A 13,367-nucleotide genomic window follows, 5' to 3' on the forward strand; every position below is an offset into this window, starting at 1 on the left:
GGCATCCGGGGTAAGATTCCAGCACCGTCTACGGAGGAGAACCAGATAGTTACGTTTTAAAAGAAATAGAAGTTAGACCCTTTCAGCTTTTTGACCTTTTCCAAATCAAGTCCTCTGCCTTTTCCTGGCTCTACCTTCAGCTCCTGTGTTGCCCTAGAAAGTAGGGTATTTGATATTTGAACTTTTAGGACATTTAGCAAGTAGAAAAGGATCAGAAACTGGTAAGCGGATGCTGCGTTGGGACGAACGGACTGCTTCCCTGTGCTCCAATGCCCCCCTCTGCCCTCTCTACACTGGGCACTGTGAGATCAAACCCCTGCCTGTATTCCAGTCACGGCCCACGTTCTGAAAAGGTTGAGTTTAACCTGTAATGCTTCCGAGGTTGACTGCCCTTATAGCTGAGTCACAAATCATTCCGTTGCATTTAGGATGGTAAATTTTGGAAGTTAGGCTTTTCTCGTGTCAGCAGGGGTGGGGGTGCTTATCAGCTCAAATGCTAAGAAAGTTCTACCGCTGTCCTGATTTCCCCCACATCAGGCCCGGTCCCTAGGTCAGGGATGTCAGAGTAAATCTGATGTGCCGCCTTAGCAGTGTCACAGGAGGGCCCCGCGTGTCTACACCCAGGCCCCTTCCTCCCCAGACTCCTGCGCACGGTGAGCGGAGAGCTGGCCGAGCGGCACTTCCGCAGCGGGCGCGCGGTGCTGGCCGCGTGCTGCCACCTGGCTGTGGACGACATTGAGGTATGGCATCTCCGAGGCGGGGGGGGGGGGGGGGCGCCGGGAAGCCCTGAGGGTGCCTCATGGTGTCCAGGGGCAGTGTGGGCGCCCCCTGTGTGGGTCTGGCTCTAGGGCTCCCCCAGCCCCAGGCGGCATTGCACTATGGGCACATGGCCCTGCCGACCGTAAGGTCAGTTTTTACATTTTTAATTTTTATCACAAGATACGTAGATATCTGTAACAACCTTACCTGAAGTAGGTCATCATAGATGAGGAGCAGTTGTGAAGCAAAGGGGGAAATCGCTGCACTTGGACTCAGAAGTCCTGACTTTTGAAGGCACTTATTTTCAAGTATAATTGAGTATATTCTTCATAAGGTATATTTTGGGGATATTTTCCATTTGACCCATTAATGTAATAAGGAAAATATTAAGTGGAGATACAGATTCTGTTTTCATGTATCCTTAGATATATTGGCTTCAGGGGATAACTGATAATCGTCATACACTACTTAAGAAACTTTTAAGAATTTATGTTTTTGTTTTTGTTTTCTGATGAATTGAAGGACAGGTTGAGGATATTGCAGAGAGACTGTATTAATTACAAAAGTATGAGCCAGGTTCTAAACCCTTCCATGCTAAGGTCTAAATGCTAACCTTATAAGATATGTCCTGTGTGTCCCCTTACAATCTTGTCCCCTTGACAACTGCAGTTAGACCTACGAACTGTGTAGAAATGTGACAGCAGTATTTTATAAGAATGATAGGTTAATACAGCCGTATCTGCCTTCTGGGCTGGGCGGGAGTGGGGAGCTCCCCCATCTCTGACACTGAAGACCTCTCTCCCCGAGCAAGCTGGCCATGGCGTCCCTGGTGCGCGCCAACGAGCTGGAGCTGGCGGTCTGCGTGGGCACGGTGCTGGGGGAGTCGGCCGCACCAGCCACCCACTACGCCCTGGAGCTGTTGGCAAGAAAATGCATGACGATTCCAATATGGTGAGAATTTCTAAATGCAAAGAGGAATTCTATGGCAATGGAACGTATTTTTTAAAATATTGCCAGTTGCATTTGATAACATGTATTGGGAGTCTACAAGGTTCCCCCCCCCTTTTTTTTAATAACAGATAAGATTGTGAGAGGAAATGGTGATGTGAGAATTAGGTAACAGTGCACACTATTATGGCTGTATAATGAAATCTGCCACGACCCATTCTGAAATAGCTTAGTTGCAATTCCATAATATTTTAAGCACATAAAGCATTGCGAGACAATTAATGCATACATGTTAAGACTATCAAGACCATACATTCCCACATTTTAAATTCTTCCTAGCTACGATGCTCTTTCTTGTCGGGTCTTGTGTCTTCATTTAAGGCAGGGGTCCCCAAACTACGGCCCGCGGGCCGCATGCGGCCCCCTGAGGCCATTTATCCGGCCCCTGCCGCACTTCCGGAAGGGGCACCTCTTTCATTGGTGGTCAGTGAGAGGAGCATAGTTCCCATTGAAATACTGGTCAGTTTGTTGATTTAAATTTACTTGTTCTTTATTTTAAATATTGTATTTGTTCCCGTTTTGTTTTTTTTACTTTAAAATAAGATATATGCAGTGTGCATAGGGATTTGTTCATAGTTTTTTTTATAGTCCGGCCCTCCAATGGTCTGAGGGACAGTGAACTGGCCCCCTGTGTAAAAAGTTTGGGGACCCCTGATTTAAGGTGTGGAAAATCAAGTCACCTCGAATGGGAGTAATAATAAAGGTGGCTTAGCTTGGACTGCCAAGTCCGTGGGGTAACCGGAGGTCCCAGCCAGACCCATTCCCGCTCACGCCCGCAGAACCGTGCTTGGGCAGACAGCCCTCCCCAGTGGGGGCGCTGTGAGGAAAGGTGTGACGCTGTTGCTCAGTGGATGTTTGCTGAATAAAGAGGGTTTTAGACTTCTCTTTTCCCAAATCACTTAGGATGTCAAGACGTTTCTAGTAAACTTGCTTATCAGGACCTTGCCCTCTCTGCACTGTACGCCCCTTGCGCACACACGCCGCTCTTCAGGTGGAGCTCAGCGGACTGTGCAGGGAGCATGCAGAGGAGACCACTAACCGCTGCTGTCTGTCACGTCCGTGCTGCTGACCGCATGCCAGGCGCCGATTTAAGCACATTGCGTGCAGTAACTCATTAGATGCGGTGCAGTAGATACTGACTGCCTCAGGTCTCAGGAAGTGATAAGAGCCAAGGTCCAGAGGTACAGGGACTGTCTCTAAAGGTGGCCCTCTTTGCTAGTGTCTTAGGGCTGCTATAATATGATATGCAACAAAGTACTGCAGGCTGGGTGCCTTGCAAAAATAGCATGTACTTCTCACGGTCGGTTCTCGAAGCTGAGAGCTTCAAGGTCAAGGCGCTGGCAGGATTCCTGTCTGATGAACATCAGCTTCCTGCTTAAGAATTGTCCGTCTTTCACCGGGTTCCCACGGTGGGAAGGGTTAGGGAGCTCTCTATTAGTGCTCTCTTTATAAGGGCACTAATCCCATTCATGAAGGCTCTGTGATCTAATCACCTTCCAAAGGTCCCACCTCTTAATACCATCACACTGGAGATTTGGTTTCACCATATGAACTAGGGGGCCACACACACTCAGACCGCAGCCGCGGTCGCACTGCACCACCTTGTTACGTGGTGCTGACTCAGAGAGGAGCAGCCCTTCTGTGCTCCCTTCTGTCCCATCTGGGAGCCGACAGTGAGCGGGCGTCCCAGCACTATTCCATTACCCACTCGTACAGTGATACGAGCATCCTGCCCCAGCAGATTGTGTGGGTCCCCCACCGCCACCCCCGGTCTCAGACTCCAGTGTGCTTGCTGCTGGCCACCCTTGGACAGTGCCAGTTCTCCGCCTGTCAGCAGCTATGGTGCTCAGTGACTTAGTGACCACGACTTCCCTGAGACCCAGCATGAGGACTAACTCAATCATTTATTCACCAAGGTGACTGTCTCCATGCTGCAAGGCATCATCCAATCCAAATAAAATGTGACTTCTTTTAAAGTGAAGGTAAAAAGAAGCCAAACAGGAATAGACATTACATTTAAGAGAGGTTTAGAAATCTTTCAGTTGACTGTATGTCTCAGTTGCTTTGAATGCAAATCAGTCCTGTGTTTCCTGTAGCTGCCCACAGACTCTCCCTGCTGTACCCATAGTTTCGTGCACAAAACCCGGGACGCAGTTCAGCTCTGAAACCACGATGCCCATCAGGGTCACTCGGGAAATCTGTGATTCTCACGGCTGCTCGTAGAGCTCCACAAATTTTAAAAAAATAAAATAGCCTCAACATTTCAAGAGAATGTTTATAATTTTATAAACCAAGAATCCTTCACATTTTAAAATTTACTAAAGTTTGCTTCTTCTTGGTTCTAATTGCTTTATTTATAGTATTCATAGTCAAAATTATTCTCTTTTTAGCTTTCCATCTGATGGATACAGGTATCATTTGCACAAAAAACTGCTTAATTAAATATTTATATTTTATTTTATTAGAATACTAACTCCATATTAATAAATTATCATTAACTATTTTCATCTTGTTTTATAGAATGCCAATTTATTTCATTTATAGCATATGAAACCTAACTACCAAGTAATGGGAATATTTTCTATAATATAGGTAAAAAAGCACTCATGATTTTCTACTTAAAAGTTTATTCTATATGAACTGTGGCTTTCTACAATATAAAATAATATCTAATTTAGCTAAGCAAATTAAAATGCTTCTTTTGATAGTGAAATATAAGAGCTTAGATCATTTGGTTGGTCCAAATCATTGCATATATATGCATTTTTCCCAACTGGTATACTAAATTTTCAATAAATAATGATTTCAACTCAAGAGTGAATAAAATTACCTAGCATTGCTGTAAATTTCACTGAATCAGGATATAATTTGACAATAAGAAAGTCAGGTTTTTGTCTGTAGTTGATAGAAGTTTTAGTAGAATTTTAGCACAGTAAGTTTATATAAAGAAGCAAGTAATAATTTCTATAGTTTCATGGATATTATTAAAAACTGCTAGTAAATATTAGTATCAAAAAACATAAAGCCATTTATAATTTAGGCAAGAACAGATGAATTACTTTAATTTTGAAATTGTAAAAACTTTCAAAGATTTGCTTCTCTAATGATAATAGAAAATTTGACATAACTATCTCTATTCTTATTCTATATTCACTATATTCTTGATTAAATATCTTTTAAAATATTTTAAAAATAATTTTTAAGCTAGAGGAGGGAAGATAGTGAGGCAGACTCCTGCATGTACCCCAACTAGGATTCTCCCTATAACCCCATCAGGGGCCGATACTCAAGTAATGAGCTGTCTTTAGCACCTGAGACTGACACACTCAGACCAGCCAAGCTATCCTCAGTGCATGAGGTCACACTCGAACCAATCAAGCCACTGGCTGCAGGAGGGAAAGAGGGCGAGAAGGGGGAGAGGAAGGGGAGAATGGGAGAAGGGAAGAGGCAGATGGTCACTTCTCCTGTGTGACCTAACCAGGAATCGAACCTGGGAGGTCCATACGCCAGCCAATGCTCTATCCACTGAGCCACCGGCCAGGGCCTTAAAAATAATTTCTTCACATAAATGACCAATATAGATCTCACTGTAGGCTTCACACAGAAATGAAGGACAATTTTACTCTCATAGTCAACAGCACAGCCTTCCTAAATCCACATTTGAAGTATTGTCTATTCTAAAGTCATGCTGAACGTGTATACATTAGTTTCTTGAAAGTTGAATAACATCTTGTCCTATCAAAAATCAATGTTTTCTCAGTTATAATACATGCAACCAGGAACTCTTCATATAGTGATTTTTAGAAAGAATTTCATAAAGAAGAACACTTTTATCATAAAGCTGTAATCCATACAGGTTTTAAGTGCCTTATTTTTACATGGTTTATTCCATTGATTGAATTTTTTAAAAGTAAATTAAAAAACTGCATTTGTATCTTTGATTTCCACCTAAGGTTTAACAAACAGACAGAATACCCAAAATTATAAACTTAAAATATCTGAGTATTCTAATGAGCTAATATACTTGTCCATTGTTGATGAGGACTAGCTTTCACAAATTTGCTTTATAATTCAATGAAAAGCACATCGAATCCTACTCAGTGTGGTCAGAGAATTATTGTATAATAACAAGTGAATTGCAAATATGTGAAGACTCAGTTTAGGGTTTTAAAAAAATATTTAGGAATTTCATAATACATTTTTCTTCATGCCCTTTGGTTTCTGTAGTCTGTGTTTAGAAGAGTTTCATAATTAAGTAGGAAATTAGCACTGTTTATGTAAACAGAAAAGCCTGGGAGGTATCCTAAGAGTCTTCCTCCTGACATAGTTGTCTGTGTTGCTCTGAGCGTCTGGTTCTCACTGAAGTTTTCCCTTTGTCACGTGACTAGGGACTTGGCAGCCGGACTTCTCCTGATGATTCCCGATAATGAGCTCCAGTTAGTGAAGCTCTGCGCTTTCTACCCAGGGTGCACGGAGGAGATCACGGATCTTCACGAGAAGGTACCTGACGGCACTCGGTATTCTAATTTGGGTCGAAGGACCGTGATTTAGTTAGTTTTAGGTTCAGGGATGTAGATATAAGCAGAGAAAAAATATATGGTCCTTTTAGGACCCTTTCATAAATACAACAAAAATGCTAAGAAGAAGGAACATTTAGTGGGCTTCCATATGCTTGAAACTACTCTAAATGTTCTCATGTATATGTGCATTTGACTCAGTTCTCATGAAACCCTGGAAAGCAGGGTGTATTTTCCTACTTTATAGAGAAAATGGACTCAGAGACGGTAGGGAACTTGCCAGAATTAGCTAATGGTGGGTGAGAATATCAGCTTTAACGTGTCTAACCCTAAATCCCAAGCCCTGGCTTCTGTCCCTCTTTGCCTGGGAGGTGCAGGTATGCTAGTTTTTACAAGTATACTGTTTCTATCTAGAAAACTGCATTGAAGTAGAACAGAATTCATGTTCATTTTTCCAAGTGCTTTAAAAGTTCTCCCTTCCAGACTCTAGGAATTCTGTATCAAGATTATATATAAACCAACCAGGCTGTTCCACAATAGGGAGGCTGTTCATATAAATTGCAGTAAGTTTCTATATTTCAACACTATTAATCCATTAAAAGGATCATGAAGTTCTGTTTTTATTGACATCAGTAGATGGCTATAAAACAAATAAAAAATAGATTATAAATTCTGCACGTGCCCGTGATTTTCATTTTGAAGACAATGGTGCAGCATATTGAAGAAGATACATACAGTTATTTCAAGAAGAAGATAAGATAGAAGTCAGACGTTTTCTCATCTTAACTTGAAAAAATAAGTTGTGTGCGTGTGAGTGGCCCTAGTCATTCAATTAGGGATACTTCCTGGGTGTGTGTTACTACGGATAGACCAAAAGTGTGTGTGTGAGTGTGTATGAGGATGTGAGTGTGTGAGTGTGTTTGTGTCTATGTGTTTGTGAGTGTGTATGAGAATTGTGAGTCTGTATGTAAGAGAATGTTTATGTCTATGTGAGTGTGAGTCTGTGTGTGTCTATATGTGAGTGTGTGTGACAGAGTGTCAGTGTGTGAATGTGAATCTGTGTGTCTATGTGAGTGTATGTGAGTGTGTAAATGAGCATGTGTGCATGTGTGGTACCAGGGAAAATACCGTGAAGGGATAAATGTTCAAAGTTACCAGTGGTTTGGGAGATGAGTGATTTTAACTTCTTTATACACTTTGTCTCCCGAGAGTCATTTTTTAAATGAGCTGTGCTTTGCTTTGACAAACACGACTGGAACTGTGTTCCTGTGGAGTCGGGATGCATGAGGAAGGAAGCGGGTGGCGTTGCTCAGGCACGCTCCCGTTGGCGGGGTAGTGCTTCAATGTACAGCCACTTCCCCTCGGAGGCGAGTGCCGGGGTTAAGGGTGACGCGTACAGAGGTTAAACAGTGGACTGTGCTTTCACAACTGCTAACAGTGGGGCAAGAATAGTCTTCATGAGTCTCTCCTCACACATTCTGAAAGGACGTAACTGGACTCTGCTCAGACTTCACCAAGGACGCTTTAGAAGGGCTGGTTAGTGTGTGGAAAGGTGTGAATAACTCTGGGCAGTTTCCCAAGGAACACTTTATACAATTGTATATCCAAGTGTTATGTCGACGTATATGACTTTCAGAATTTGAAGACAGGACAAGAATTGCAGGGTCGACAATCTTCCTCTTCTTGTGTTCTGAGTGTGAAGTTTCCATGAGAACCATGTTTCATTCCCTCTGCTCTTTGAGCTTCCATCAAAGGGAAGAAACCCTTTTCATCCAGCCAGGCACAGTACCGAGATCATAGTAGTTGCTCAATAAATGATGGGCATTTAGTGAGTAGAGATGGGGAAACAATAGGAGATGTCAGGTCCAGGAGAGCTCCTTTAATGTAGTTTCTTGTCATTTTTTTTTGAGAGTTTGAGTGATCTAAAATATGTAACGTAACTAATGTTTTATACAACAGAAAATATGAAACTATTGAATAGATGCACTAATAAGTAAGTAAATTGAATAAACCATCTTAGGAACTTCAGGGCTAAAGAGAAAGTGAGGGAAGTGGGTGGCAATCTCAGAGGACAAGAGGTGAACGGCCCCTCTGTGGGTTTCAGAGGCTCCAAACCTACACTCTGGAGTGTTTCAGAACATTGGACCGAAAATCTTTCAGAGCTTGTACATTTTCTGTCTTTCTGCTCGAAATGAAGTTGCTTTGTCTCAAAGGCCAAATGAAATTAATTTATTGTGTATAGGACATGGAAGAATGCACCTGTTTATTCATGGATTGATTTTAAAGGAAGGGAAAGGGAGAGAGAGAAAGAGAGGCATGAACTTGTTCCACTTGTACACTCACTGGTCGACTCTTCTATGTGCCCTGGCCGCTCATCGAGCCCACAACCCTGTCATATCAGGACGAATCTCTAAGCAACTGAGCTACCCAGCCAGGGCTTAGAACAGTGTGCCTTTTATGTTTTGTATATTTCATGCCGTTTTTGGTATGGGTCAGCCTCTTTGCTCTAAGCAGTCGTCCCCAAACTACGGCCCGCGGGCCTCAATGTGGCCCCCTGAGGCCATTTATCCAGCCCCCACTGCACTTCTGGAAGGAGCACCTCTTTCATTGGTGGTCAGTGAGAGGACCACTGTATTTGGCAGCCCTCCAATGGTCTGAGGGACAGTGAACTGGCCCCCTGTGTAAAAAGTTTGGAGACCCTTGCAAAGTAATCTCAGCGGTTGTTCACAAAGTCCCAGTTGCAGGCAGCACTCGCCACAACACGGCCAGGACAGTGCCCTTCCACCTCTCCCATTAGGGGTGCGTGTGGCACAGAGCCGCCGCCTCATTAGGGAACACTCTAAATGCATTCTCTTCAGACAAATGATTTTATTCACCTCTAACAAGCAGCTTTAATAAAAACAACACCCAGGTGTTTGGGACACGCTTAGTACTCACGCGGTTCCTTTCGCCCCTGGGCTCCTTGGTGACGTTGTCATCAAACCCATTCCGTTCCAGTGCCGGCTGCCCCCCGCCGGAGAGTGTGCGCAGCTAGCCGAGGCCGCTCATGCGGAGGGCAACGTGTTTGCAACAATCAAGTACTACTTGTTAAGTCACGACCCTGAAAAAGCCCTGCCCGTTGGTATTAACTTCATCAAAGGTGAGTGTGAAGCTGCTACTATAATTTAAAATCGCTCATTCGTTTGATATTTTCATTCTTTCTGAATAGCTTTCAAATTAAGCACTAGCCACGCCCACTTGAGACAGGAAAAGGTCTTGGACTGTGTGGTGTGGGGCCTGGGGGAGGGTGCGTGGGACACTTGTGATCGGAACACGGGTAGAGAGGACCGGCCGGAGCCTGGGAGAGGATCTATCACCTAGGTTGAGAGTTGGGCGGACTCATCTCAGTCCTGTTACTTAGAGACCCCTCTGTTCGGCTTGGTTTTGCAGAATGCATCAGTAGTCCCGACTGGACTCTGGACACCATCTGTCCTGTGCTCGACCTATTGAGTTACATTCGCACTGAGAAGTTACTCTTGCATACGTGTACTGAGTAAGTCCTTTCTCTCCAGATTCCCAGCTGAACCTATGTGATGTTTCAGAATGGCTGTGCGAATTTTGGTGTTTAGATCAAGAAATAAGATCATCTTGGACCGGTAGCTGTATGTATAGAAAAAATTATATTTTTAGTCGTTATAATCTTAAGAAAATATACAGAGCTCAGTTGGAAACAAATCATAAATCATAGTGGCCTCGTTTGCTAACTAAGATTTGGGCATTTATATATGCGTATATATCCTAATCATAAGTCATTAGTTAGTTTGCTAACTAATACCTAAGGTTTGGGCGTTTACATGCGTGTATGTACACAGACACGCGTATACACACCTGGTTCAAATAGGGCTAGTTTAGAGCTTTTTGGTGGTTTTGGACTACAAGTTCTCAAGAAACCCGTGATCACATCAATTACATATCCAGTGTGTACTAAGCATACTAGGTTGGGGGAAAGAAGTGAAAGTTCTAGGAAGTAGAAGATAGCCACCATCCCTGCAAGCAAGCATCATTTAAGGACGTCCTTTTCCAGGTGGCTGATGTCCCTGGAGACCAGGCAGAACTGTAGTAGAGGCATCGGGCTCCTCTTGTGTCAGTGCCCGTGTGGACAGAGGGCGCCGTGGCCTGCAGGCGGGCACACTTCCCCAGCTGGGCGTGCGGGGCACAGCCCTGTGTCTGCACCACGTGCCCGGTGTCCCCGCATCTGAGCAGGCGGGCACACTTCCCCAGCAGGGCGTGCGGGGCACAGCCCTGCGTCCGCACCACGTGCCCGGTGTCCCCGCATCTGAGCAGACGGGCACACTTCCCCAGCAGGGCGTGCGGGGCACAGCCCTGTGTCTGCACCACGTGCCCGGTGTCCCCGCATCTGAGCAGATGGGCACACTTCCCCAGCAGGGCGTGCGGGGCACAGCCCTGTGTCCGCACCACGTGCCCGGTGTCCCCGCATCTGAGCAGATGGACACACTTCCCCAGCAGGGCGTGAGGGGCACAGCCCTGTGTCCGCACCACGTGCCCGGTGTCCCCGCATCTGAGCAGATGGGCACACTTCCCCAGCAGGGCGTGAGGGGCACAGCCCTGTGTCCGCACCACGTGCCCGGTGTCCCCGCATCTGAGCAGACGGGCACACTTCCCCAGCAGGGCGTGAGGGGCACAGCCCTGTGTCCGCACCACGTGCCCGGTGTCCCCGCATCTGAGCAGATGGGCACACTTCCCCAGCAGGGCGTGCGGGGCACAGCCCTGTGTCCGCACCACGTGCCCGGTGTCCCCACTTCTGAGCAGATGGGCCCCAGGGGGCTGGCACATGCAGATACCTCTGAAGAGCAGAGACAGACGAGGAGGCCAGAGTTAAGGAGGAGCTAAGGTTTCTATTTTAAATTATAATGTGTTGTAGCGTAACGTCTGAACGTGTTACCTGATGAATAAAACATCTTCTAGTTTAGAAAATGTTCTAAATGTATTTTGCAATAAATGTCACCCATTAAGATATATACAAGCACAATAACTATTTATGAGAGTCATGTCTGCACCTCAAATTAAGCAATTTGAAACAAACCACAAACAAACACAAGCCTGTCCCTTGCAGAGCTCGGAACGAGCTGCTGGTGCTGAGTGGCTACGCCGGCGCCCTGCAGGCCATCAGGAGGCGGTATGGCGGCATCGTGCCCGCGCTCTACGAGTACACCAGGTACAGCGGCCTCTGTGTGTGCCGGGGGTCCCCTCCCCACGTGGGGGGCTCTCGGCGAGTCACACACCCGCCCCACCTGCTCAGCACGCACTGCAGGACAGCTCTTGAGCTGCGTTAACTGGAAGTGAATGAGGCTATAAATATGTATCAGAAATCCCACTCTGGCTGAAACACCAGGGTTTGGTGGGCTCATGTTTGAGATCCTTGAGGCGGCATTCCAGGGTGACATTCAAGCCAGTAGCTGTGGCTTTGTAAGGGGCCTGCATTCTTCCAGTCTTTTGCGCAGACATTCTTGACTTCCTCCGCCTGCTGGAGTTGCCCGTGGTTACCAAGTAGCATCCAGCCCTCTGTAGTTGCCCGTGGTTACCAAGTAGCATCCAGCCCTCTGTAATTGCCCATGGTTACCGGGTAGCATCCAGCCCTATGTAGTTGCCCGTGGTTACCGGGTAGCTCCCAGCCCTCTGGAGTTGCCCGTGGTTACCGGGTAGCATCCAGCCCTCTGTAATTGCCCGTGGTTACCGGGTAGCATCCAGCCCTATGTAGTTGCCCGTGGTTACCGGGTAGCTCCCAGCCCTCTGGAGTTGCCCGTGGTTACCGGGTAGCATCCAGCCCTATGTAGTTGCCCGTGGTTACCGGGTAGCATCCAGCCCTATGTAGTTGCCCGTGGTTACCGGGTAGCTCCCAGCCCTCTGGAGTTGCCCGTGGTTACCGGGTAGCATCCAGCCCTCTGGAGTTGCCCGTGGTTACCGGGTAGCTCCCAGCCCTCTGGAGTTGCCCGTGGTTACCGGGTAGCATCCAGCCCTCTGGAGTTGCCCGTGGTTACCGGGTAGCTCCCAGCCCTCTGGAGTTGCCCGTGGTTACCGGGTAGCATCCAGCCCTATGTAGTTGCCCGTGGTTACCGGGTAGCTCCCAGCCCTATGTAGTTGCCCGTGGTTACCGGGTAGCTCCCAGCCCTATGTAGTTGCCCGTGGTTACCGGGTAGCTCCCAGCCCTCTGGAGTTGCCCGTGGTTACCGGGTAGCATCCAGCCCTATGTAGTTGCCCGTGGTTACCGGGTAGCATCCAGCCCTCTGGAGTTGCCCGTGGTTACCGGGTAGCATCCAGCCCTCTGGAGTTGCCCGTGGTTACCGGGTAGCTCCCAGCCCTCTGGAGTTGCCCGTGGTTACCGGGTAGCTCCCAGCCCTCTGGAGTTGCCCGTGGTTACCGGGTAGCTCCCAGCCCTCTGGAGTTGCCCGTGGTTACCGGGTAGCTCCCAGCCCTCTGTACGCTGTGTCTGCAACCCAAGATTTCAGGAAAGGGAGAGAAGGGTGCCAGAATGGTGACCACAGGGGCAAGACCACCAAGTCAGGAAGGAAAGTCCCCTTGCAGTGCTCTGCCCGCATCCCGTGGGCCAGAGTGATGGAACTGTACTTTGCAGAGAAGGTGGGAGTTTGGTATTTTAGCTTTCCAATCTCTGTTTGGTAAAATAAAGTAACGAAGTAAAGGGGTTTGGGAGTGGTGGCTAACCCACAATTGCCCGTCCAGCCGGCACTGACCTGCCCAGACCCTCCGTCCTCTGACAGCGTGCTGACCTCGGCCATTATGCTTAGAACTTGCACTCAGCAATAAAATCCACAGTTCCTTCCCTGAAAAACATTTCCAAGTCTGCTAGTTTGCTAACTGGCAGGGTAGGTACCTCCCGAAAGTGCTGAGAGGCGGTGGGTGTGTGACTCCTCTGAGCCCCGTTGTGGGGGCTCAGGGTGCAGAGGGGAACCGGGCTCTCTCGTCCCGATGTCTGCTTTTGTCAGGGGCTGGTCAGTGCGGCCCTCAGCCGGGCCCGGGACCGACCCAGGGCTGCAGGGGCCACACTGCCGGGCGCTCAGCGACACA

At 47.1% G+C, this 13,367-nt stretch overlaps 1 protein-coding gene across 8 annotated transcripts in view; it reads left to right on the top strand.

Moving 5' to 3' along the window:
* Nucleotides 1-13,367, top strand: part of WDR17 (WD repeat domain 17) — a 93,341-nt gene that overhangs the window by 71,417 nt on the left and 8,557 nt on the right. For 6 of the 8 annotated variants that reach the window (XM_066380104.1, XM_066380107.1, XM_066380103.1 and 3 more), the window contains 7 exons: nt 641-740; nt 1,571-1,710; nt 4,158-4,178; nt 6,156-6,267; nt 9,282-9,423; nt 9,714-9,816; nt 11,398-11,499. In XM_066380104.1, coding sequence (XP_066236201.1) covers nt 641-740; nt 1,571-1,710; nt 4,158-4,178; nt 6,156-6,267; nt 9,282-9,423; nt 9,714-9,816; nt 11,398-11,499 — 720 coding nt within the window. The remainder of the gene's footprint in view (nt 1-640; nt 741-1,570; nt 1,711-4,157; nt 4,179-6,155; nt 6,268-9,281; nt 9,424-9,713; nt 9,817-11,397; nt 11,500-13,367) is intronic. The other 2 variants (XM_066380105.1, XM_066380109.1) reach the window with 1 other exon arrangement.

The sequence above is a fragment of the Saccopteryx leptura genome, chromosome 4, assembly GCF_036850995.1.
Source record: "Saccopteryx leptura isolate mSacLep1 chromosome 4, mSacLep1_pri_phased_curated, whole genome shotgun sequence".
Lineage (NCBI taxonomy): Eukaryota > Metazoa > Chordata > Mammalia > Chiroptera > Emballonuridae > Saccopteryx > Saccopteryx leptura.